General features: G+C 45.0%; 2 protein-coding genes and 1 pseudogene across 3 annotated transcripts in view; 1 reads left to right on the plus strand and 2 right to left on the minus strand.

The window, feature by feature from the left end:
* LOC310753702 (inositol polyphosphate 5-phosphatase OCRL-like) overlaps positions 1 to 27,318 on the minus strand; it is a gene marked incomplete at both ends in the record, with an annotated part of 328,447 nt that overhangs the window by 198,934 nt on the left and 102,195 nt on the right.
* LOC310753703 (inositol polyphosphate 5-phosphatase OCRL-like) overlaps positions 1 to 27,318 on the plus strand; it is a gene marked incomplete at both ends in the record, with an annotated part of 168,001 nt that overhangs the window by 113,044 nt on the left and 27,639 nt on the right. Inside the window, 2 exons of the mRNA XM_083595057.1 lie at positions 9,205 to 9,312; positions 10,034 to 10,133. Coding sequence (XP_083451183.1) covers positions 9,205 to 9,312; positions 10,034 to 10,133 — 208 coding nt within the window. The remainder of the gene's footprint in view (positions 1 to 9,204; positions 9,313 to 10,033; positions 10,134 to 27,318) is intronic.
* Positions 20,277 to 21,150, minus strand: LOC310753682 (E3 ubiquitin-protein ligase RNF4-like; annotated as a pseudogene). Its single transcript has one exon. The product of its transcript is annotated as an E3 ubiquitin-protein ligase RNF4-like (transcript).

Genomic DNA, 27,318 nt, shown 5'->3' on the forward strand with positions numbered 1-27,318 from the left:
GAGGAAAGAGACGGGAAATTCTGGCCTATCAAGCAGACCTGGACAAGGAAAGCAAAGACCTCCTTGGAAGTGTCACTCTTGTTACTAGTGAGGGAACAAGCACTTCAAGAAGCTGAGGAGGGAGGGGAAAATCTGCCCATTTCAACTTCTCCCCATTTCTCCTTTTTCCATATCGGTTTGTTATTTATTTATTATTCTGAAAATGAATCAAATGCTAGGGTGGCTACCTTCTCGTATAAATAGTTTGATACGTGCTTTACCCTCATAAATACATTTTTTGTGAACATTACCTGGCTGGGTCAACCTTGAGACATTCAGAGGTGTGAATTTCAAAAGATTGCTGTTTTGGTCTCCATAGTTTTTCCAAGAATTGCGAATTAGGTAAGTTCACCTTTGAATGCAGCTAAATGGAGTTTATTTCCCATTGTTGTTTATTATGTGAAAAGCAGTCAAGGAGAAGCCTGAGGACTTGTGAGCTGAGAGGGTGGAAGCAGTTCAATTCAAATCCTAATTCTCTTGCTGATGTTTTGAAGGCTGACCATCTTCCTCACTCAGACCTCCTCAGAACCGGAGAGGCTGAAGACTGTGGAGAAGTTGAGACAACTGCGCCAGTTCCTGGAAGAAGAAGAAAAGCGTCTGCTGAATCATGTGGAAGAGGTGAAGAAGGAGATTGCAGGGAGAAGGGATGAGCAGCTGGCCAGGCTCTGCAGGAAACTCTCCTCTCTTGAGAGGATCATCCAGGTGATGGAGGAAAAGGGTCAGCAGCCAGCGAGTGAACTGCTGCAGGTAAGACGGCTCCAGGAAAAGGCTGCCTCCCATCCTTTCTGTGCCCCTTTCATGTACGCAAGGAGTGTAGGGGCTCAGTTGACGGAGCCTCGAGTCAGCTTTGTAATGGACAGGAACACCCCAGAGACCTGGGATGCTGAACTCACCTGAAGGCCGACTAGAGATTCTTCAGTCTTCTTGAGGGAAGGGGAGGGGATTTTCTGCTCCTTGCTGATGATTTGCCTCCGAATGCCTTCCCGCTGGGCAATGCTGCCTTCCTGCCCTGCCCTGGGCTTCGCCAAGGATGCAGTCAGGCCTCCTTCTGACATGAGCCAGTCTCTTGACCAAGCTTCTCTTCCCGTTCCCTCCACAACTTCTGGGTGGATCCCCTTCCCCATAGATCCTGATCGGCCCAAAATGGTGCTTGGTCACAGTGACCAAAGAGCAAGACAGAGGGACTCATCCAGACTGCGCCACCTTCTCCACTCACAATCCCATATGGCCAGACGTACAAGTGCTTCTGAACGCCCTCTTTAAGGAGGCTGAGAAGGCTGACATACTGGCAAAGGCAGGATAAGCCCTATTACGGAATGATTGCCAGATGTCCCCGTCTCCCGGGGACAGTCCCCGGATTTACAAATCTGTCCCCAACAAAATCCGTCCCTGGAATGTCCCCGGATTTCATATAAGGCCCCCAGATTTATATTTTAAGTGCTGTAGATTTATTAGTAGGGAAGGAATGTTGCATGATTGGTTCAACGGCACAAGACACATCATATGGGGACTTCCGGCGAGGCAAAATGGCGGGTGCCACGGCAAAGAGCAGCTCCTGAAGCCAGCCAGAGCCAAGTGCACTACCAGGCTGGCTCCGGGCTGCTGAGACTGCCGCCTGCGCTGCCACTGCCGAGGGGGAACCAGGGATGCCCGGCGCGTTAACTGGGGGAACAGCTGACACCCCCCAGGACCCAAATCGAGGCAGGAGCGAGAGCGCCCGGCCATGTGGCCAACTGCCCAGTGGTGCTCCAGGGCCAGTAAAAACCCCGGAGCCAACCCAGGGAGAAGGAGGAAAGGAGAAGGAGAAGGAATAGAGAGAAAGAGAAAGGAGAAAAAAGAGGGGAGCCCCGACCTTGCGGCCGCTGAGGAAGAGAGGTAGGAGAGCACCAGGAGGGCAAGGACACGGGGCCGAGCCCAGGCCCGACCCGAGCCTACTCCACGACAGATAGCACTCCAAGAGATCAGGCTGGGGCCCAGAGGAAGGCCACGCGACAGAGGAGACCCAGAAGAGAAGGTATTACTTCTTATTTTTTTTAAAAAATGATTTTTTTAAAAGAACATTTTTTTCTCTGGGTAGTTGGTTCCTTTTATTTGTTCGGGTTCCTACGTTACACCAGCATTTTAAATGGCAACACTCGTTTCAAAGATTGGCCGCCTTTTTAATTGTTATGGAAAATCAATAAAATGATAATTTGCCCCTGCCCAAGGGTTGCATGACATCTGGCTGAAGACTTTTTTTGCTAAAAGTTGAAGCTATGCTGGGGTGTGTGGGTGTGTCTGTCCGTCCATGTGGCCGCTTTGTATTCAACATTCCACCCCCTCCAAAGAATCCTAAGAACCTTAGTTCTCCTTTCACAGTGCTACGATTCCCAGCACCCTTAACAAACCATTGTTTCCAGGACTTTTGGGGTGTGGGTGGGAGGAGATGTGCTTTACATGTGTGGTGTGCAGGCATTTCCCAGCACATGTGGGGGGGGGAATTCAAGACTAACGCAAATGCTTTTCTTCCTTAGACCACCTTGACGTTGAAAAAGAGGTTCTCTGGGTTGAGGAACACACACCATTTCACAGCGAAGCAGAACACGGGCCAAATGGTCACTCTGTCATTAGATTTGGTGAAGTTAGACTGGCTTTGCAAAGGAGCTTGCCCCTGAAGCCAGTTGGTTGGTTGCCTGCCTTCTTCCTGGCTGGCGGCTTGGCAGCAGCAAAACACAAAGAGACAGCCCCATGCAACCTCACACCCAAAGATTTCTGCCCATGCTTCAGACATGCAGCCCTAAGAGCAGCTCTGACTCCCACTCTAGGCCCCGCTGCCCCAGTCTTCCTCCTGATGTAGGCTACAGGATCTGGGAAGTCTGATCCAGCTTTGAGGTGCGGTTCCATATGGCCGTTAGTACTGTTCTGCTTTTGCCAGAGAGCCACGTGGTAAGGAAGATCTCCAAGCATGCTTCCTAGGGGGTCCTCTTTAATCCTCAGATGTGCCCACAAAGGCATGATCCAGCACCCTCATGCCACAGCTGCCTCTGGAGTGACCCTCCCTCCGGTAAGAGGCGTGCCTCACAGCTGAGTGCCTGGTTGTTTGTGTAGGGCGGGGGCAGGGAATCTTGTGGGCTCCCAGATATTGCCAGATCCAATGGCCTTCTGCCTCTGCCAGCATGGCCGACGGTCAGGGGTGATGAATAAAACAACTTTGAGAAGCTGAAACACCGGGCTGTTTTCTTTTCTAATAAAAATATTCACTGTGCAGTTCACAGGCACAAAACACAATGTTGATATTGTCCAGGAAATGGGTTTTCAGTTGGAGGGCATGGGTTACGTGAGAGCATGTTGTGCGGGATAACCAGTCTCATATAACCAACATGCTTCAGTCTAATTAGTGCATGAAGGGGTTAACACCATAGAGTAAGCTGTCCTGCCATCTTAGCCATGTCTCTTCCCCTTACCTTGGGAGTGAGTTCTGATCTATTCTGGTATTCACTTCTTCAGCGTTTAATGTACTGTAGGTTTTTCCTGATTTTATGGTTTTATCTTTCTGTAAACGGCTTTGATGTTTCTTACCATCTGGTAGTGTATAAAATTTATGAAATAAATAATTTCAAACAATCAAAAAAATAAATAAATAAATAGGAAGATGTAAAACCACAACCTCCGAAATGAAAGCTACTGTGCCTCCAGACGGATGTTTTTGCCTGGAGTGGGGCCATATTCTGCAATGTGCTATCGATGCAATAATAGTGCAGCTTTCTAATGGACTGTCCACGCAAACATCATTCTGCTTTCTCAGTTGCTCTGCAATGCTTCGCCAGGGTTACCACATCATGGCCACCTGGGGGTGTGCTCCTGTGTTGTAGCTCAGCAAAAGCAGGACAAAATTCCTCTAGTATGGCTCACAGTGAGGGCTGCTGAGAGTTGGGAGAGATCTTGGAGGCCAAAGAGTTTGCTTTTCTGCTCAGTACAGGGGATCTTGCCAGCTCTTCACCCCTGACTGGCCGAAGATGCCCATCTCTCATCCATGCAGCTCCACAGTGTGCCTGGATGATGACTCAGATGGAGCTGGACACACCATTCCTGAAGGATGCAATAATATTGCAACTGTGGTGACCTAACTACATGCCAACAGGATGTCGGACTGAATGGGCCTTGGCCTGACCCAGCAAGGCTCTTCAAATGCGCTTATGTTCCCCTGACTTTGGGGACGCCTTGCAGGAGTCTCACCCGTCTCATGGCTATTCTTCTAGTGTGGACCAGTTCGACAAGCTCTCCCCCGAAAGCAGGTGCACCATCCAGAACATGCTGGCTCTGTACCTGAAGAAGAAAGCGAACACAGACCAGGAGGAAGGGACTTCTAGGGGAAGCGAGGCCTTCATGCGGGAAGCCTTGACTCCTCACGTGTTCCCCGGGATCAGCTTCGACCCCACCACCCAGTCTTCTGCTGCAGCACATGAGGATGGGCATTCCTCCCCTTTCAACCATCTGGCGGAGTCACTCTTCCACCTGGCCCAGAACAGGAGGCTCCTTCCAAACACGCAGAATGCCTTGCACGTGATTGATGGGCCTGTGGTCACTGTGACATAGGCAGGGCCGGATTTATGTATAGGCTAAGTAGGCAGAAGCCTAGGGCCTCTAGATCTAGGGGGCCTCGCCAGCCTGCCCGCTCCCCAGCGCCACAGATAGTCTTCCCTCTCCCCAAATTGCAAACCCAAGACTTCATGCAGGGCATTTCTCCCCTATTTCAATGACATTTTGCTTCAAAAGGAAAGGTGGATTTGGAGAAGGCAAGCAAAATGCGAGGGAGATAGTGAAAGATACAGGAAATTGAATGCAGATTTCCAAAAAATAGCAAGGAGAGACAAGAGGGCCATCTTAAACGAGCAATGCAAAGAAATAGAGGAAAACAACAGAATGGGAAGAACCAGAGATCTGTTCAAGAAAACTGGAGCTATGAAAGGAACATTTCGTACAAAGATTACCATAATAAAGGACAAAGGTGGAAAGAACCTAACAGAAGCAGAAGACATCAAGAAGAGGTGGCAAGTATACACAGAGGGATTATACCAGTAAGATATGGATGTCTCATACACCCCAGGTAGTGTGCTTGCTGACCTTGAGCCTGACATCCTGGAGAGCAAAGTCAAATGGGCCTTAGAAAGCACTGCTAATAACAAGGCCAGTGGAAGTGATGATATTCCAGCTGAACTATTAAATTTTGTTAAAGATGATGCTGTTAAGGTGCTACACGCAATATGCCAGTAAGTTTGGAAAACTCAGCAGTGGCCAGAGGATTGGAGAAGACCAGTCTACCTCCTTTAGAGGAAAAGGCCTTGAGGGGAGGACCTGTTGCCTCCACAATCCTTCCTAAACGTGGATAAGCTGAGAGGCAATTGTCCGGCAAATGTGGTGCTGTGGGGAGGCAGGAACATTTTCCTGCAGTTAAGTATTTTCTAAGTTCCTTTCCCGAAACTTCCCCAAACGGTTCTGAAGCCTCTCTAACCTCAGAAGTCTTTTCCTCTCTTGGGAATTCTGGGATTCGAGGATAACTTCATGGAGAAGGAAAGAAACCTGCAGAATCAGCAAATGAGTGCCCGCTGAGGGCCTCCACCCCCACCGCTGCCACCAAGCAGGCTGTGAGTTGCCTTAGAGGTGTACTGTGCCCTCCCGCCTCCTTGCTTTTAAGGACTACTTGAGTTCTGTTCTCATCTCCCTGAGGCGTATCCGTGACAAGGAGAGCATGAGCAAGAAGCAACCCCAATGACCCACACTATGCGCCAGCTCTTTGTGCCTTCCACACATACGCAGTCCGGACAGAGAGAGGGACTCATCAAGCACGTCCTCGCCAAGAGAGAGAAGGAATATGTCAACACCCAGAATTTCAGGTCAGATCATGCAAAAGTGCAAACACCATGCAAAGACCAGTGGAACCTGTATCAGAGTTGGGGCTGCAGAAAGCGACATCTACATGACAACTGTATTGTTGGGTGCCAGGCAAAGTCTGTCCTGTTCACTCAGGCCACATGGGTGGGTAATGGAAAGTATTAGTTGTGGTGGGCAGTTTTCCTTGGTGCCACATACTGAACCGTGGCTTCATATTATGAGCAGGACGGCAGCCTCTCCTCCAGGTTTGCACACCTCTCCCCCACCCCAAGCCTATTGGGAAGCTTCCACTTGGATTTTAAATTAACCACAGTTTGGTGTGTCCAGATCCTATGGTGGTTCATTTTACCAGCTTTGTAAACCCACGATTGGAAGTTGGCTTGTTTCAATGAGCCATGGTTCAAATGAAGCGGTTTGTGCAGCTTCAGACATTGTGACAAGATGGACTCTAAACAAGTACCCATTTGTAGAACGGAAAATTGGATTAAGAAACATTTTAATTTGGCACTGAAGCGGGAAGGTTCTAAACAGGAAGTCCGCCTTCCGCTTTTGTAAATAGACTAAAGCAAAAATTGTGCAAGCTAAAGCCTGGAAAGTCGTATATACAGGTCTAAATTTCCTTCGGTTTTAACCACGAAAACCCCTCTTGGAAGCAGGAGAAAAGAGGGGGGATTTTGATTGTTCAAGACTGCAGGAGAGAGAGTTAAGAAAGATAAATTTCCACCGTCTCAAACCTGGGAACGGGGTGTCAGAGACAGAAATTTTTTGGGAAGTTCATTGACTGTGAATGGAACGTTTTTTGACAGATAGCTAATGAAGAGAAACAAATTGCTTCCAATGTTGCCTTTTGCATCTTAAAGAAACAAAAAAAATGAAAAATGAAAGTAATTTTCTTTTGTTGGACCTGCTTTCAAAAGATGGATACAAATAGAAATTGCCTCCTCTAGAGGGAGCTTGTTAAATTGTTGCTGGAGTCGATCTGGGGATTTCACAGCTGTGGAGATTAGGATCGTGGGATCAGACTCTGACCTTGAATAAAAATGTGTTTAGAAGAAGTTTTGGTGCTTGCTTTTTGCAAGACAAGTGCTTTGTTGGACCAGATGCATGAGAAGATAGATTTGATGACTGTTGCAGTCAAAAACTTTGGACAAACAGCGAATACTTATATAGAAACCATTCAGGAACCAACCCAGGAACCTGTTTTGACAGGGCAAGTGCAAATGCAGAAGACAATGGAGGAGGTTGCTGTCGAACCTCAAGTAACACAAATGGAGAGACCTGAGGCCCTGCAGGAGCATAAGCCACTGTTCTTGAAGATTGAATCTGGAGTGGGCCAGGGGGGGTCTGGAGTTGTGGGGGCTCTTAATTTTGGAGGGACTTTGAAACATGCTTTTAAATACTTTCTGGACTACACTGCTGACTGTGGGGAATGGGACTGTGGGGAATGGGCTGATCTGCTGAGGGGAGATGGAGATATTTTCGGCTTGGAGTCTCCCCGAGACCTACTCCTCAATGAGAAAGGAAAGAAACTAAGAAAGAGACCAACAAAAGACAAGGTAAAGTGCAGGTATAAACAAGAAGAAGATCTGCAGAAGGGACATGGAAAGGACTTAAGAGCCTCGGACATAAGATTACCAGGTTGATGGACTAGATGGAATGGACAGTAAGGACTGACATAACCCGAGACCAGGAAGAAGAGACGTTGGATGAAGATTGGAAGAAAGTTTTTAAAAATTTATTTTGGGAATTAGTGTAAAATTAATGAGTATTAGGAAAAATGTTGGAATGAAACTATTTGGCTTTAGTAGAAATGATATAAGGAGTTATGTATAAATAAGTATTAAGTTTTAAGCTTTAAGGTATTTTATGGTAAGATAAGGTTAAAATAAATTAAGGTAAATTGAACGACAGAATATAGTGAAAGATGGAAAGGATTTGCTGAGTTAATTAATAGGTTAGACTGTTAAGATAAATTACCCAATAAAAATTGAGAAAGATGGAAAGAATTTGCTGAAACAAATAACTAAACTAGAATACAAAAAGGGAGGTGTGAGGAGGTCGATGAAACAAGTAAATGAAAGAAAAAGATATGGAATATTGGATGTGTTTTTATTGTTATTGTTATTGTTGTATTGGTTTTTATGTTTTTTTTCCTTTCTTTTTTATGTATTGTAATGTATGTTTTGTTAATTCTTTGTTGTTTTCTTTTCTTCTTTTTTCTGTAACTTTTAAACTTCTAATAAATATCATATTATTTTTTTTAAAAAGGGGACCCCTGACCATTAGGTCCAGTCATGGCTGATTCTGGGGTTGCGGCGCTCATCTCGCTTTATTGGCCGAGGGAGCCGGCGTGCAGCTTCCGGGTCATGTGGCCAGCATGACTAAGCCGCTTCTGGTGAACCAGAGCAGCACACGGAAACACCGTTTACCTACCCGCCAGAGTGGCACCTATTGATCTACTTGTACTTGGACGTGCTTTCGAACTGCTAGGTTGGCAGGAGCAGGGACCGAGCAACGGGAGCTCACCCCGTCACGGGGATTCAAACTGCCGACCTTCTGATCTGCAAGTCCTAGGCTCTGTGGTTTAACCCACAGCGCCACCCGTGTCCCACTGTTAGTAGTACCCAGTGACCATTTGTTTTTCATGTCTGCTTTTATGATATGTTTATCAGTATGTGGTTAGCAGCTTCAGATGCTACTGTTTTACAGAGGCTGTTTAGCTTGTTCTTTTTACCCCTTTACTAGACAGGCTGTATTTCTGTGCTGTTTTCAGAGTGGGGAATGCCCATTCCTTCATGGCCAGCATGGAAACACAGAAGGCTAGCCATTTAGGAGGTTTGCAAAGAGGACAAGGGTGTTACGGGGTAATCTTCTAGCAAACAAGCTTGGCACAGCAGATCTGAGAGGTGGTTTTCTGCTCCCGGAAAGCCAGCCTGGAAACCAGGTTGCCAGGTGAAGGAAGAAGGGAGAGACCAACCAACTCACTTGCCTTCAAAGAATTTCTGGTTGCCTGTGGCTACTGGGATAGTGCTTAGATATCAGGCTGGCTGGCACATCTTAAAAAATACAAGGAAAAAGCTTTTTCTCTTTCATTAGCAAAGCTCCTTTGGGGCCCAGAATAACTAAGCTAAGGAAGAAGTGGCTGGTATTACTTGTTTGTTCTTGGTCCTGATCTTGCCTGCCCTTGCACACTCCGGTTGTCTTTGCATATTTAACCAGCACGTCTGTTCCGATTGGAGTCCTATTCCTACAGTTCCACATCCTTCTCTTTGGCACTTGGGCATTCGGTTCCAGGAGCTGGACCTGAGCACAGAGGCTTTCTTCTACTTGGACTCGACAAAGGAGCAAGAGTGGCTGACAGCTGTGGAAAAGGCTTTGCGTTCCAAATCCAAGTACAAGAAAGTAAGTCCAACCCCACCCATTTCTTCAGCAGCCAGACAGCTGTCAGGAGCTGGAGTGAGGAGGAGGAGGTCAGCAAGAAAAAACACCTGGTGTCAGTGGTGTTTTATTCAAAAGAAGCCAACATTCTTTATTCAAAGAAACCCAAACCGTGCAGGCCTCGTGATCACAGAAACCTTTCCCAACAGGTCTTGCCCCAGTGAGGTAGTTGTGAAGGCTTAAGGTTGCTACCCTCCCACCACTCTCTGAAGTCTCCTCCTCCCCCTGGTCCTTCCCAAGCAACCTGAGACTCTGACACCTTGCCTGTCTTTGCTCCCTCCTCTTAATTTCTCTGTGTTCTGGGAGACCAGCAGGGAGGGGAGCTGATCGCAGCAGGATGGGGAGACCCCCTGGCTTCTTCAGCAGCCTGCCTGATCTCTGCCTCTTGACCCCCGCCTCCAGCCTCCACTTCTGCCTCGGATTCTGGACTGCTGTTTGCCACAGAATCTTCCTGCCCTCCTGCCTCTTCAGTTTCCAACACCTCCTCTTGCTCACAGTCTGCTCCCTCTTCTCCCTCGGACGACTCAGCCTCGTCGTCCCCCCCACCATTTCCCTGGCTCTGAGCCTTCTTCCCTTGGGGGATCCCCAGTTGGTGCCACCTGCCACTCCTATCTGCATCCAGCCGGCCCAGGACAGCAAGCAATGAACAGAGCTGGTAGACATCCCAGTACCTTGCATCTTCTAGGTGCAGCTGGTGCTCATCTTTGTCAGGAAGGACCAGCTCAGCCGCATCAAGGAAGTGATGAGGGAGACAGTGGGCACAGGCATCATGGGGAAGATGGGGAGTAGACCCTGACAGCGGAATTCCCTACGTCGATCTTTCTGTCTGTCTATCTGTTTTTCTAATCTCTGCCAACCAGTTTCCCCCTCTTTCCTGCTTGCTCACTAACAGCCATCTTTGCTATCCACATCAGCAGGGAGTAGCCGATTGAAATGGTCCAACACTGGACCCGAAGACAGTCAAGGGGCCTCCAGTTCAGTCACTGTATCTAAACTGGCAGGAAGGTCATGGCGGAGCAACAGGACTTTCTCCGCAAAAAAGCTCGCGAATGCCTCACAGCTGTGGGTCGAATTTGTGCTTAAATTTGGTTGTCCTCCTAAGGACATTATCGACCTAATTATTCTAAAAAGTTGTGCCGGGCGAGAGCTAGCGGATGCAATGGAAGCTGCAAAGTAAGATTTCTTAGCAGCTTGCATAGCCATCTCATAGGCTTTCATAAGTGTCCTATAAGATGTTCTTGAAGCTCTGTCATGAGTCCGTCGCCATACTCACTCTAGCTGTCTGAGATCCTGCTTCATTTTCCGGAGCACCTCAGTAAACCAAGGGGCCTGGTTTCGACGGGGTCGCAGAGGGCGCTTAGGCGTGATCTCATCGATGGCTGCCAAGAGCTGGTTATTCCAGTCCTCGACAAGGTCATCTAATGAGTCGCCAGGAGGAGCAGGGTCCTGCAAGGCCTGACGGAATCTTTCAGGATCCATCAGCCTTTGGGGGCGAGCCCAAATAGGCTCGCCACCCGAGCAGGGGAGGAGCGGGAAGTCAATCTTGGCTTTCAGAGCGTAGTGAGCAGACCATGGCTGTTCCACAGGGGGGAGCATGATCACATCTATGCCAGCACCAAAGATCAGATCCAGCGTGTGGCCTGCTTGATGAGTGGGGCCCAAAGCAAACTGGGAGAGCCCTAGTGTTGCCATGGAAGTCACTAGGTACAGAGCCTGTGAGGAGGGGGAGGCATCGGCATGGACAGTGAAGTCTCCCAAAACCAATAAGCTTGGGAACTCCAAGGCCCAGCCCGCCGCCATCTCCAGCAGGTCTGACAGGGTGGCTGCCGGTGCGCTGGGTGGTCGGTACACCAGCCAGACAGCCAAGCTCTCCTTGGTGCCCCCCACGAGACCAACACATTCAATGCCGGAGATTGCCGGTGCTGGCAGAGCTCTGAAAGAGCAATCCTCCGGGATTAACAACGCTACTCCTCCCCCCCCCCAACCCACAGTCCACGATTGATGGAGGACAGAGAAGCCTGGGGGTGTTATCTCATGTAGGGAGACTACTTCGCCTTCCCGTACCCAGGTCTCCGTCACGCAAGCCAGGTCAATCCCCTGCGAGACAAAAAAGTCACCCATGGGGGAGGTTTTGTTGCCTATGGACCTGGCATTGCACAACACCAATGACGGAGGTGGGTAATCCCTGCTCGCCCTACCCTCATCCCTTGGGATGGGGCGTAGATTGGAAGGGGTTTGAGCATCACTGCATCTCAAAACCCTTCGCCGATAGTGATATCTAGCCCCACCGCCATTCCTCCCTAGCCCTTCAATAGTGGGAATCCCAGACCCCATACTAGCCTCCCCAATAGAGGGGTAACATCCCCTCACTGACAAGTCATCCCTGGGCCAGGACTCCTGGGTCAAAATGGTAAGGGGAAGAGGTGAAGGTTTGATAGGGTAAGTATCCCTAGAAGATAAAACCCAACCAACCGCACCCCAAGCGGGGAGGGCGGTCCCACGGTGTTTCATTAACTGTCAATCCCCCTCTCCCTCCTGGATTGATTGGAGGACTGTTGGTTCTATCTGTGGCTGTGGGAGTATTAATGAGGCATGTGCTATAAAATGTGGATCACTGGCCAACAAAGAGCCAGCTTCGAGTTTGGAAGATCTGTCCATCCTGTCTCGCCAGGAGTACAGTAGAGAAGGTTGATCATTCTGATAAATTTTTGGAACATTAGGCAAAGGTCCAGATGTAGATTGGGTGCTGGATTTCTCCAGATTGTCAGCAGCGTAGAGTTCTTTAGGTGTTGTTGCCATAGAAATGTCGGAGGTGCCAAATTCCTCATCTACTTCGGTGTCGCTTGAAAAGGGAACAGGGAGTTGCACTGATGTCTTTCTATGGGATAAAGAGCTGTTGGACCTCTTTAAATATTGTGCTCTAGGCTCTACTGACCTTATATTTTGGGTAGAAATCTCAGTCTTTATACTCATTAGCCTCTTCTTCAGGTCTTGTAAATCTAGGCTTACAGAATTCTTTTCTTCCTTCGGGCAGTTAGTATTTCTAGTGTTAAGCTTGCTTTCCCTTGTCCTCATTAGCTTTGACTCTATGCAAGGAACCAATTGCCTCCTTGTTTCGTCCTTAAATACCCTCACTGGGCGGAGAGAGTGGAACCACCATAGAGTATCCTTTATCTCCATGAGTCGAGACGGGAGGGCTGATGACCTAAAGGTCATAAATAGGCGCACGATCTTTCCCAAGGTAGGCAGGAAGTGAAAATTTCCTAGATCTACATTTCGGTAATGGTAATTCAGGAGCTGAGACAAGGACATGCCATTTGGATAGGATTTAAAAAGATATTTCTACAAGCAAGGAGTTTGCCATTAGCGAGCATTAAAACATGCATTCCCTGCGAAATGGTGATTTGTTATTATGCAGATTAGTCTAAGTGAAGACTGTGATTGATTGCATACAAAGCAGCTTCCTAGACGCTGTAAACATACAACGGCCATCAGGAGACATTTTATAATGCATTATGTAGCACATGCTGCCCAATTGCTCCTCATGCTGTTCTCTCTTGGAGCAAGCAGGAGAAGCAAAGCACAAGGCCTTGGCACCACATCACGTCTGAACCCGGGACTGTGGCCTTATCATAATAAGCAACAATTGTCAGCCAATCTGAAGTCCCTGCTTATGGCTGGCCTGCTGACTGTGTCTTGTTAGGAAGCAGCAAACCATGACCAGATGTAATGGGGAAAACAAAGCTTCCAGGTTTGTTTATCCTGCTTGTGCCAGGAGCAAAGGGGGAGAAATGAAGCATCTTGCAACCGTAAGTCAGAAAGTTGATGGTGATGTGTGAATACATAGATTACAACACCCTTGCACTCACCATGATTAAGGGAGTTCAGCAACGTCTTCTGGCGCAAGCAAAAATAGACCCACTGGGTTTGGGTCCCCCCTTTCAAAACTCATTTCTTATTAAATGGTCAATTGTGTTCAGATGTCTGTGACCCTGTCCTTGAGAAATGGCAGAGGTCACAAAACCTAGCAGAGAATTCTGCCAATTATTCCACCTGTTATTTGCATAGCCTATGGCTTTATTTATGTACCACAAAAGTAATAGTGTAGTGTCCTGTGGGGGAGGTGTCCAGTCTCAAGTCAAACAAGAGCATGTAATAACCCATCTGAATATGGCAACTGTAAGCTCTGACTCACTTGCTAAATATTCTCCTATCCTTGTCATGGTATCACATGGCAATTGCTGCCTACCGTCAAGAACAGTCCATTATGCAGATGTAGTTTTGGTTACTGCATTTTGCTAACTTCGGTGCCGTTTTTCATCTGCCACCAGACAACTCACCCCCACCCCCCAAAAAAAACCTGATCACTGCAAGGATTCAGGAAACTGTGTAAGGGTCGAGGCACCCGAACACATAGTTTTGCTAGAACTTTTATGCAACGACTAGACTGGTGAAGTGTTAGGTTCCATACAGCATCGTCCAACAGTAGTGCTTGCTGTACCCCTCCAGTTTGGTGCGCATTAAGGATTCTGCACAGGAATTCAGTTTTTCCCATCACGACTCAAAGAAGTGACCTCCAAAATACATTGTGCAACTTTCTTGAATGGGTAAAATGCCTTCATGGTGACTGAAACACGAGGCAAAGCAGAGGTGGATTTAGGGCAGTGAAGCTCTTCCCCTGCACAGGATGTGGGGGCCAGAAGGGAGCCTTCCTGCCTCCTTCCCCAAGCCTAGTTAGCACTCTCCCAGCTTTGGGAATGAGATGAGAGGGCTCTAGGACCCCACCAGAGCCTTGTGCATCCTTCCCCAAGCCTGACCCCTCCCCTGCCTGGCTTTTGGAAGGCACCAGGAGGGCACCATATTACCAAGGTCCCTCCCTGGGCAAAGTGTCATTTGTTCTTCAGTAAGAGCGCCTGTGCAAACAGAACAGAAACGGTGATGGTAGGGATGAATGGAAATGACCTTCCGTTGAGCACTCTGTCTTAAGCTCCCCTCGAAAGCTGGGGGATGCATATAGGTTCTGGTAACACCAGACGCATTTGCACAGAGGATTTGTTTTTTGTTGTTTTGTTTTTTTTTGAAAATGATATTTATTGAAGTTTTACAGACAGAAAAAAGTTACAGAATTAAAAAAGAGAAAATAAAAATTAAAAAGAAAAAAAGAAAGAAAAGGTACAAAAATACAAAGGAAAAATACAAAATACATGAAAAGTAAAAAACAACAACAATTAAAAACAGATCAATATTTTCATGTCTTATATTTCATTTACTTATTTCCTCACCTCCTCACACCTCCCTTTTTTGTATTCCAGTTCACATGGTTAATTCAGCAAATCCTTTCCCTCTTTGTTTTTATCTTAATTCTATATCTTAACATATTATAACTTCGTATTTTCATCTGATTATCAATCCATTTTTACATATTCTTTTTAACCTTGTTGCTAAAGCCGTTTCATTTCAATCCAACATCATTTTAACATTCATTAATTTTACAATGTTTCTGCAAATAGTCTTTAAATTTCTTCCAATCTTCTTCCACCAACTCTTCTCCCTGGTCTCGGATTCTGCCAGACATTTCCGCCAGTTCCATATAGTCTATCACTTTCATCTGCCATTCTTCCAAGGTGGGTAGATCTTGTGTCTTCCAATACTTTGCGATGAGTATTCTTGCTGCTGTTGTAGCGTACATAAACAAAGTTCTATCCTTCTTTAACACCAATTGGCCGACCATGCCCAGGAGGAAAGCCTCTGGTTTCTTCAAGAAGGTATATTTAAATACCTTTTTCAATTCATTATAGATCATCTCCCAGAAGGCCTTAATCCTTGGGCACGTCCACCAAAGGTGAAAGAATGTACCTTCATTTTCTTTACATTTCCAACACTTATTATCGGGCAAATGATATACTTTTTCAAGCTTGACTGGTGTCATGTACCACCTGTATATCATTTTCATAATATTCTCTCTTAAGGCATTACATGCCGTAAATTTCATACCTGTGGTCCACAACTGTTCCCAGTCAGCAAACATTATATTATGTCCAACATCTTGTGCCCATTTAATCATAGCAGATTTAACCGTTTCATCCTTTTTTTTAATAAATATTTATTAGATTTTCCAATTTTATATAAACACAAAAAGAAAAAGAAAAAGAAAAATATTAAAAACAAATCAATTTTGATAACAATCTTTCAATAACATATTTCTTTGACTTCCTCATACCTCCCCTTCTTGTTCCTGTTAATTCAGCAAATCCTAATCTCTCAACATTCCTTTTAAAATAAGCCTTATTTTCATTCAACTTTTTTTTAAAAAAATAATAACTTAAAGAATTTTAGTCCCCATTATCTTTATCATGACAGCTAGAGACCACCAAAGCTCAAACCAACATCTTTTCAAGGTTCATTAATTTTATAGTATTTCTGTAAATAGTCCTTAAATTTCTTCCAATCTTCTTCTGCTGACTTTTCTCCCTGGTCGCGGATTCTGCCGGTCATTTCTGCCAGTCCCATACAGTCAATCAACTTCATCTGCCATTCTTCCAGAGTGGGTAGATCTTGTGTCTTCCAGTGCTTTGCTATAAGTATTCTTGCTGCCGTTGTAGCATACATAAAAAAAGTTCTTAACCGTTTCATCCTGAGTATTCCATTTCAACAGCAAGTTATACATTCCTGATAATATCTTAGTTTTGGGATCTAGCAGTTCTGTTTCCAATTTTGATTTTTCCACCTGGAAACCATTTTTTTTTTGTCCAAATTGTAAGCCTCCCTTATTTGATAATAATGAAGCCAATCTCGCACTTTGTCTTTTAATTTCTCAAAACTCTGCAATTTCAGTTTGTCACCCTCCTGTTCCAAAATCTCCCAATGTTTTGGCCATTTGGCCTCCATATTGAGCTTTTTCTGAACCTTCGCCTCCATCGGTGATAGCCACCTTGGGGTTTTATTTTCAAGTAAGTCTTCATATCTTATCCAGACATTAAACAATGCTCTTCTGACAATATGGTTTTTAAATGCTTTGTGTGCTTTAACCTTGTCATACCACAAATATGCATGCCACCCAAAAACGTTATTAAAACCTTCTAAATCCAAAATGTCTGTGTTCTCAAGAAGCAGCCATTCTTTCAACCAGCAAAATGCTGCTGATTCATAATAAAGTTTAAGGTCTGGCAGGGCAAATCCACCTCTGTCCTTTGCATCAGTTAATATTTTAAATTTTATTCTGGGCTTCTTGCCCTACCAGACAAATCTAGAAATGTCTCTCTGCCACTTCTTGAAACAGTCCATTTTGTCCAAAATTTGCAATGATTGAAACAAAAATAACATTCTTGGCAGTACATTCATTTTTATCACAGCAATTCGACCAAACAAGGAAAGCTTCAAGTTTGACCATATTTCAAGATCCTTTTTCACTTCTGACCAGCATTTCTCATAGTTATCTTTAAATAAATTCAAGTTCTTAGCAGTCATGTTAACCCCCAGGTATTTTACTTTCTTAACTAATGTTAGACCCGTCTCCTTCTGAAACCTCTCTTTCTCAATTGGTGTTAAATTTTTCTCGAGAACCTTAGTCTTTAACTTGTTCAACTTAAATCCTGCCACTTGACCAAATTCCTCAATCAGTTCTAATACTCTTTTGGTACTAGATTCTGGCTCCTGTAATGTCAATACTAAATCATCTGCAAAAGCTTTAAGTTTGTACTGTTTAGCTCCGACCTGAATACCTTTGATCAGATGGTCCCTTCTAATCATATTTAGCAATACCTCCAGGACCGAAATAAAAAGCAAAGGGGAAATTGGGCAGCCTTGTCGTGTTCCTTTCTCCATCTTAAATTCTTCTGTCACCACGTTGTTAACAATCAATTTGGCCTTTTGTTCTGAATAAATTGCACCTATACCATTTTCAAAACCTTGACCAACCCCCATCCCCTGAAGATTTTTCTTCATAAAACTCCAAGAAATATTATCAAAGGCTTTCTCCGCATCAACAAATATCAAAACTGCTTTAGTATTAATGTTCACTTGCAGCTTCTCTAAAATGTTAATTATATTTCTCGTGTTGTCAGACAAGTGTCTGCCCGGGAGAAAGCCAGCTTGGTCTTTATGTATCTCCTCAACTAAAACTTTTTTCAATCTTTTAGCCAATATATCTGCAAAGATTTTGTAATCCACATTAAGCAGGGATATGGGGCGGTAGTTCTTAAGTTGGGTTTTTTCAAACTCAGTTTTCGGTATAAGTGTAATGTAAGCTTCCTTCCACGACTCTGGCGCTTTTTCCCCCACCAAAATTTCATTGCAAACCTCCTTTAGTGGTTGAATTAACCAATCTTTCAAAGATCTATAGTATTTTGAGGTTAAACTGTCCGGCCCTGGAGATTTGCCCAACTGCATATTCTGGATGGCACCTTCAACCTCCTGTTCCGTTATTTTATAGTTCAGCATTAACTTATTTTCTTGAGAAATTTTTTGTAATCCATTTGTTCTTAAAAATTGGTCTATATCAGTCTCTTTCTGTGGGCCTTGTGTATATAGTTGTTTAAAATATCTCTGGAAGCACTTTCTAATCTCCAATGGATTCTGTATATTCTTTCCTTCCACTTCCAAATTTGTGGTGGTGTTTAATTTTTGTCTTTTTTTCATCTGCCAGGCTAGCAGTTTCCCACATTTATTAGCCGATTCAAATGTCTTTTGTCTCATCTGTTTAATTTTCCATTCTATTTCCTGATTTATCATTTTCATATATTGTACTTGATATAACTTTATTTCTCTCAGAATCTCTTGCGACTTTGGTTTCGCTCTTAATTTCTTCTCTCCTTCTTTTATTTTCTCCAGAATTTTATCTTTTTTCTCATTTTAAGTTCTCTTCTTTATTGCATTCTGTTGAATCAGAAACCCTCTCATGACCGCTTTGCTTGCGTCCCAAATTACTCTTTTTTCAACCGTGGTATTCAAATTTATCTCAAAATAGTCTCTCAAGATTTTTTGGGCCTTCTTGGTAACCTCTGCATCTCTAAACAAGGTGTCATTCATCCTCCATCTAAAGGAACCAATTGGTGTTAATTTCATCTCCATTCTCACAGCATTATGGTCGGAGCAAGTTTTAGGACAAATTTCCGCTTTTCGAATTTTAGGAGCCAATCCTCTAGTTATCCAAATTTGGTCAATTCTTGTCCATGTCATTTTGGCTTCAGAGAAGAAAGTTCCCTCTCTACCCAAGGGGTTCTTAGTTCTCCAAATGTCAATCAAATCCATGTTGTCAGTTATGTCAAAAAAGGTTTTTGGCAGTCTGCCGTCTTTTGTGACTACCTGTCTTTGTGACTTATCCATATTTGTGGACACCACTCCATTCATATCTCCCATCATAATGATGTTATACTCCATGTAGTCCAACAATGTCTCATGCAACTTCTTCAAAAATTCAGATTTCCCCTTGCACAGAGTATTTGATCCCCACAGCCCATGTTCACGGAGACAATGCCATCTGTGGAAGTCCTAACCATGCCACATGATTGACAGGCTATGTGCAAGTCTAATATGGGGTGTGTGCAGCTAGGCCCCTGCAGCAGGCTGCGGGGAGACTAAGGAAGCCTCCCTTTTGAAAAAGGTGTTCAATCCAGTGCTGAACTGGAAGCGTAACACTGGCCCTCCAAGCTGTCACGGGTGAGGTTTCACTATGTTACGAGACGCCTTAAAATCGAATAAACAAGAAACATGGGGGGAAATATTATGAGACTCACCGCAGCCGATTAAGGCCTGGTGAGATGCTGCTGATTAGCTGGATAGCCCATGCTTTCTACCAACGGAAGATTGGCTGGCATACATTTAAGATACAGGTAGGTAGCCGTGTTGGTCTGCCGTAGTCGAAACGAAATAAAAAAATGCCTTCCAGTAGCACCTTAGAGACCAACTAAGTTTGTGATTGGTATGAGCTTTTGTGTGCTCATGTATCTGAAGAAGTGTGCATGCACACGAGAGCTCATACCAAGAACAAACTTAGTTGGTCTCTAAGGTGCTACTGGAAGGCATTTTTAATACATTTAAGAGAAAGTCTTTCATTTAAGAGTTATCAACATAAAACGTTTTAAAGCAATTAGACCTATTAGTACAGCAGCATCCCAAAGTTCAACAGGTCAAGCCATTCATAGTTCCACTATGACTACGTGACAGGGCTGAGAAAGGGAGTCACCGCAACTCAAGTTGACTTCATCATGCGAGGTTCAAGTCTTACATGCTTGCTGCTTGAAACATGGCCCTATGGATGCAGCTTCCCCACAGCAAAGCATTTCTGAAAAGCAGAGAATTACTTTATCCTCTGCCAACCATTTGAGGAGTGTTTCACATAAATGGCTTAGCTCATCTCCATTGGATTCTGCCCCACGTGGCAACCTCGGTACGGACTCCACTATGAACTGCTCCTTAAGCATATGCCTGGACAGGGAAAGCTGCTCAGATCTAACATGATGGCTGTATTCTCTTCAAGAGAAGACTCGGACCACCAAGAGTTCTTTGTAATAAACCATTCATGCATGCAGCGTTAGAAATGAGCCACAGTGTTGTATAAACCTTGGTCTTTATTAGGGCTACATCAACAGAAAGAGGGGTTTGCCACTAGAAAGCAAGTAGATGTGGAACAGACTTCCACCGGTGAGTGGTTGGCTTTGGTTTTTTACAAGGCAAATTGCAAAAAGAAGCTGCAGGTTGTATTATCATAGATGACTATGACTAGCCTAGTCTTGAATAGATGAGTTCACTCGACATCAGTCTTTTCTCAAAGCAGCAACAGAACTAGAACAGAAATGAGATATCGGCACAAAGCAATGTGGCAACAGCAGACATATCCTCCAAGCTGTTCTTCAAACGTCTACAGACCTCAAAAAATGTGGGCTGCAAAAACCTTAAAGCAAAACAAAGCTGAAACAGTACAACTGGACTATAAGGAGGCCAACTGGGAAAAAGTGAAATTGCTAACTGTCATATTGAAGTCATATATACTGTACTTGGTGTGTTCTTTGGAGTTCACTCATGTTTATGAAGGCCACATTAGACTGTGTTCAGGAACACCCATGTCTTCACATATAAATTGGATGATACTCCTTTGGAGTGAGTTTCCTCCTACAAATTGGGCAAAAGTTAGCATACCTAATAAATTGCTGAGGCACTGACTACAGAAGATGTGGCCACATGTTGTTGACACTATAAGCCGTCCGCTTTGCACAATCTCTGCAAAGCTGTCTATGCAAATTCCACAACTCAAAGTGCCTGAGGATCTTGCAAATTCCCTCCTTCCCACTTCTCTGGGGAGCTTTCTAGTGGCAAGAGCACCACTCTGTGTGTGTCTGCTATCACCACCACCACCACCACTAAATATGAGGCTGTCAGACAATGGTTGAGGTCTGAACTCTCTATTGGGCTGCTGCCCACTCTCTCCAACAAGCACAAGAGAGTCGTCTTGCGTAAGATCAACAACTATAGGTTCTGAAGTTTCGCAAGTGAGGTCAACTACTTCCACATCAATGCTTCTATCGTTAAGGCTGTGTGGCAGGGAGGAGGAGGCGGAGGAGGAGGAGGGGATACAGGGTTCAGAAGCAGTTCCCACCATCATCTTGCCCAGAGTATGAGGAGGTCTTGCGGAGGTGTTGCGACTGCCCCTCTTGCTGTTGCTGTGCTGGGTTGCATTACATTCTGCACTTGTTGAACTCATGATGCACAGGGATGGGAGAGGCACAGGCTGCAGAGTACTTGCTTCCCCCCTTATCTCTGTGTGCTGCTCCCTGCTTAGTCGCCAAGCAATTCTGTAATGTGATAAGGATGATGATGAATGCTCTCTCTAAAGCAACTTGATGCAACTGGTGACGCTTTGGAGCACCGTGACTTTCTTAGAGTTGTCTCTTTTATAGCAGGTACTCCGAAGCTGGAGCAAGTTCAGCATCTTGAGGAGTTAGGGCAGGCTTCCTCAACCTCGGCCCTCCAGATGTTTTTGGCCTACAACTCCCATGATCCCTAGCCAGCAGGACCAGTGGTCAGGGAGGATGGGAATTGTCGTCTCAAAACATCGGACAGGCCGAGGTTGAGGAAGCCTGAGTTAGGGTGTCTTTCGTGTTACTCTATAGAACTGCATTCACGTGGGAAGAAACAGGATTAGGCTAAGAAGCAGGCACACAAAGATTCGTTTTCTATCTTTCAGCCAAGAGATTAGCTAAAACAATTAGGATTATTCCGAGGTGGAGCATCTTTCCCTACCTTGACAGTCCTCTTTATACAAGAGTCTGATAAGGAGAAGGGAAGAACTCATGATGAATGTCTCTTCTTCAAGAAGAACCAGGGCACATAGCCAAGCTGAGGACGATGGGAAATCTTAAATGAAATTCATTGGCGTTGCCTCTACTAGAGCGCACCTCCTATGGCTGCTCTTGCAAGAGGTATTTTCCAGGTATGACACATTCAATGTGTACACCCAACAGGGTGGATAAAAATCAATGATTTAAAAAAGAATAATTAAAAAATCTGTTTTTTATTTAAATTGGATTTTTAAAATAAAATGCTTTTGGAGGAAAGATCTTTCTAAAGATAGTTTTCTATTTAAGTTACATTATAGTCCAAAGGCTATTCATCAGGAAAGAAGCATTTGTTTTAAGTCTTTCATGTGTGCTAAAACTCAGTCTAAGTCTTTTTGGGGTTTTTTTAACAAAAATCCCCCACGTTTAACCACATCAGTTAACAAACATGGATACATATGCTATAATTTTATTGTTTTAGTTAAATACGCTATTTAAATTGTTATTAAGGAAATGATTATTTTTCTCCTTCAGCTGTCCACGGAGGCGCAGGTCAAATCTGTGTCCAGGGCAGCTGTTTACCAGCTCCATCTGGTACGCAGGATGAGACCCTCCCTGCCTGCAGACTGTCTGGCCAGAGTGGTGCATGCTCTAGTTATCTCCCGCTTGGACTACTGCCATGTGCTCTACATGGGGCTACCTTTGAAGGTGACTCGGAAACTGCAATGAATCCAGAATGCGGCAGCTAGACTGGTGACTGGGAGCGGCTGCCGAGACCACATAACACTGGTCTTGAAAGACCTACATTGGCTCCCAGTACGTTTCTGAGCACAATTCAAAGTGTTGATGCTGACCTTTAAAGCCCTAAACGGTCTCGGTCCAGTATACCTGAAGGAGCGTCTCCACCCCCATTGTTCTGCCCGGACACCTGGGTCCATCTCCAAGGGCCTTCTGGAGGTTCCCTCGCTGCAAGAAGCCAAGTTACAGGGAACCAGGCAGAGGGCCTTCTCGGTGGTGGCACCTGCCCTGTGGAACACCCTCCCACCAGATGTCCAAGAGAACAACAACTACCAGACTTTTAGAAGACATCTGAAGGCAGCCCTGTTTAGGGAAGCTTTTAATGTTTGATGGATTACTATATTTTCATATTTTGTTGGAAGCCGCCCAGAGTGGCTGGGGTAGCCCAGCCAGATGGGCGGGGTATAAATAATAAATCGTTGTTGTTGTTATCAGGGAGAGCATTGGTGCCAAAATGAGTTTGGCAAAGAATGGATTATTAAGGGAGTCCTTCTAGTGAGCACAGTGCACTGGTGAGGCTGCACAGAAGCAGCGTCAAATGCTGAGGCACAACATGGGGAAACTTCTCGAATTTGCAAAGGGGATTTTTAAAAAAAATAAAAGTCTTGAAGTGCAAACTTTGAAAAGAACAAAAAGTTGCATGATCCCTCCATAGCTTCTCGTGTGCCCAAGGCGGCAGTGCACTGTTGTGCATCTCGATCGGGCTCACAGTCAAAGCGACTGCACAGAAGCAGCATCAATATTGTCCACCTCTTTTCCAAAGACTTTAAGTAAAACAAACTTACCCAGTAGCTTCTTTGGAAGCCGCCCTCGGACCTACAGCAGGAGGAGAGACACAGAAAGGAGTTAGATCTCCAGTATGGCCCATGCTCAAACATCCAAGGAAGCATCCTGGCTCTTTTACTGCAGCTGCATAAGCATTGCTGGGGTCTAGCATGGGCAAAAGTGCACAGATTGAGAGACTGTTGTATCCTTGCAAAATCTTTTCCTGTGGCTTTTTGCCAGTTCCTCTGACAGGTAGTGGCAAGAGTGTTGAACTAAGACTGGGCAGACCAGGGTCCAAATCCACACTAGGCGTGAAGCTCACTGAATGCCCAGTCCCTGCCTCTCAGCGTGCCTGTGGGACTAAGTGGGAGGGAGGGGAACTCTGTACCGCCCCTTGAGGACTTGGCAGAGCAATGGTTCCACAGTAGCTTCACTTCTCTCGATCACATCAAAGTCGATGCATCGCCACAAATTGGCCAAAGACCTGCCTGACTCTGAACTGGTGAGGAGCAGCAAGGATGGGACACTTTAGCTGCATGCTCCTGTCCCAAGAACCCAGAAGATGGCTAAGCGCTTAAGGACAGGGCTGAGGTTTTGTCAGGAGACAAAGGTTCTTGAGAGCAGAAGCAGGCCAGGCCTAGGCAGCGCGGCCTACGAGGGCTACACAAATCTGTCAAGCCTAAGTGTTAGCAGTCAAATGCTGGGTCACTGTGACTCGGGACTCATCTTGGGTTCCCTATAAATGTAACCAGCCATCTCTGTGGGCCTCAGTCTGTGTGTAGAGTGTGTGTGTCTCAACCAGTATGTTGTGTTGTTGCAGACGGAGCGGCTCCAGGACTCCAGTTAATCAGTAACTAAGAGCTGTGCCTCTGGGAAGACTAAGAAGGCTGCTAGGAGCACTCGGTGTATGCTCTTTGACTATGCTGTTTCTGAACAAGTTTATTTTCTTCAGTAAAAGGTAGTGCTAAGAGTGTTGAACTAAGACTGGGCAGACCAGGGTCCAAATCCACAGCAGGCCATGAAGCTCACTGAGTGACCATGGGCCAGGCACTACCTCTCAGGGTCATAAGCATTTTATCAAGTCAATATTGCGAGGAACAACTGCATAGCTGAATTGAAAACCCCTAGACCAATTAAGGGATCAATATTAAGACCACAACGTATCACTTATAGATCAAGCAAACCTGTGGCTGATTAATTTATTCATTTTGAAGTGTTCTACTCTCCTTTCCGGTTGAGAGAGTAGCTCTGTGTATGATACAACAGACTACCATAAGCGAACAAGCGGCACACAGACAATCCAGCACTCTTTGGGCTGGTGGACAGCGTGCTAACCACTTGGGTTAAAGTGGTTATTCTTTTAGGTTAAAGAATATGTAAGTGATTGGCTGCACTATTGCCAAGTCAATGAAATGTTTAAACAGGATTTGAGGGGGAAAGGATTTGATGATAACAAATCAAAATTTGAAATTGATGTATTGAATAATAATTATTTTTTTTTTGTCTAAAATGTATAAATTGCTGCTTGAATGGCATTTGAAAGATGAAGAGGTAAAGTCGGTTATGATACACTGGGCCAAAGATTTTGTGTATAATATACAGTTAAAAGATTGGGGGAAACTGTGGAAGGAAGGATTAAAATTTACCGCATGCAATGCTTTGGAAGAAAATGTGATGAAAATGATGTATAGGTGTTATATCACCCCAGTAAAATTAGCTAAAATGTATAAAATAAGTAATACATGTTGGAAATGTAAAGAAAAGGAAGGCCCTTTTTATCACATGTGGTGGGGATTTAAAAAAGTGAAAAGCTTCCGGGAAATGATATATAACGAGATGAAAAAGATGTTGAAACAGACATTGATTAAGAAACCAGAAGCATTTTTACTTGGCATTGTAGGAGATGATATTAATAGACAGGATTGTAAGTTGTTGTTATATGCAATGACTGCAGCAAGAATATTATTGGCACAAAAATGGAAGCAAGAAGAACTACCAACGAAAGAAGAATGGAGGGTGAAGTTGATGGGCTATGCAGAATTAGATAAATTAACAGGAAGGATTCGAAACCTGCGGGATCAGAGATTCATAGAAGACTGGAGTAAATATATGAACTATTTGAAAAGTAATTGTGATGAACAGATTACGCTAGTAGGACTGCAAGAAGTTTGGTAAGGTGGATAGTTTGAAATACTGCAAGAAAGTCTACGAAAAGCATTATTAGTTAAGGATAATTACGGTAAATGTAATCTAGAAATTAAGAAATGCAGAATAAGTGATAAAGAATGGGAAATCATCAGAGGTGTTGACGGAAGTCTAAAATATTGTATAAGATGAGAAGATCTGTTGTACGATATATATAAGATTTTTTTAAAAAAATATGGATGGCATTGAGAAAGTGGGTAGGGAAAAGTTCTTCTCTTGCTCTCCAAGAATCATAGAACTGCAGGCTCTGAGTAAGATCAGGTCGGCCCCCACGTTCAGCCTCCCAGGTCTCAGGCGAGCTCTCTATCCGCCACACCACCCTGCCTTCCCTTTGCACGCTCAGGAGCTGTCTTTGGCTCCTTGCTGCCTATACCCTCAGAAGACGAATCCCCGCCCCTCGCTTTCGGAGGGAGCCTCTGCTGCCGTCTGTGCCTGGCGCGCTCCATCTTGTATCATGTCCTGCTGCATCCTCGGAGGGCAAGCGCCTCTTCCCTGCATTGCACGCTTCCCATGAGAAAACACACAGCCCTTCCAGCCTGTGGGAGCCACACTTTCTCCCTGGCTGCGGGTCTCGTCTCTCACCCACGGCACGCAACTTCACATTCACACACGCGCAGGCATACACGGGTCTGCCACCCTTTGGGCGCGCACCTTGCCTCCTTGCGTGCTGGCAGTTCTCTCAAGCAACAGGTGTAATCATAACACTTTCCTGGCGATTTTCCTGCAAGAAAGCTCCCTCTCCTTGTTGGCGCAACAGGCACACGCAACATTTCACCCCCTCCCCTAAATGTCTACTCAGAAGTAAGTGCACTGAGTCAGATCGGGCCAACTAGTCCCAGGTAAGTGCGTACACACTTACTTTGGAGTAAGCGACAGCAGGCGCTGCAGTCTCCGTGCCCTTCTCGGGAGTCCGCCGTGAGCCCCACGGCTGGAAGCTCTGCTGCTCACGACGAGGCCAGGTCCCTGCCAGGCGCATGCGCGAGTGACCAGCTCCTGCTCTCCCATCCGTGCAATAATTTCAAGGAGTTTCCCCAAAGAAATCTGGAAGCAAATTTTAAGGGCTGCAATTCCCAAATTTCATTCCCATCCTTGGGAATCGTTTGTGTGCCATATCTTTTTCAGGGGTTCCATTGGTAACCTACATGAAGCAATAGAGAGTATAATTGAGAATCTAATCCTCCCCCCCCCCCTCTATCCATTGCAATTTTCCAATTTGGTTCAGGGCGACTGTTTTTCTACACATCCCTCACCCTCTCCAGTTGCACATCCAGACTCAGGCATGCTCATGGGTGAGCTGTGTGATAAGCCGGTAGAGATAGGGTTTTCGTATGTGTGTGGGGGGGTACTTTGTACATGCTCAGAAGCACCCTCTACACATATCCCAAGGCAAGTGGATGAAAGCAGGCAGTGCCAAGAAGGTGTGTCTGTGTGTTTGTGTGGGCACTAGGGGTATGACTTGTGGAATTTTCTTTTCTTCCCCCAAAAGAGTTTCCTGTATCATAAAGGGATGCACTTTTGCTTAGAAACACTGGAAAAGGGACTAAGTATTCTCAGTTATGGAAAAAGGTTGCCCCAAAATGAAAAGTTGGAAACATCGTACATGTAACGTTACTACTCATAACTATGAGCACTTTTTAAAACTTCATGGAACTGTTTATAACTTTTACAGCTGCCTGGAACTTCCTCAAACTGTGTAGAATGTTCAAGAAGAATCCAAATATTGGTCTATAGGGAAAGATTTGTGGGCAAACAATGAAACTTCTTAATTTTTAATATTTCTTTCTGTGGCAATATACAATTGTGGTTGGAGAATCCCAGCTGGGTGGGGTCTAAATATAATCAGAATCAGAATCATTACAATGTCACACAAGATCCTCAATTTATTCTCAGCAATAAGAAGTGATGACCCATGTGTATTAGAAAATTTGCA

This window comes from Podarcis filfolensis (genome assembly GCF_964270895.1).
Source record: "Podarcis filfolensis genome assembly, chromosome: W".
NCBI classification, from domain to species: Eukaryota; Metazoa; Chordata; class Lepidosauria; order Squamata; family Lacertidae; genus Podarcis; species Podarcis filfolensis.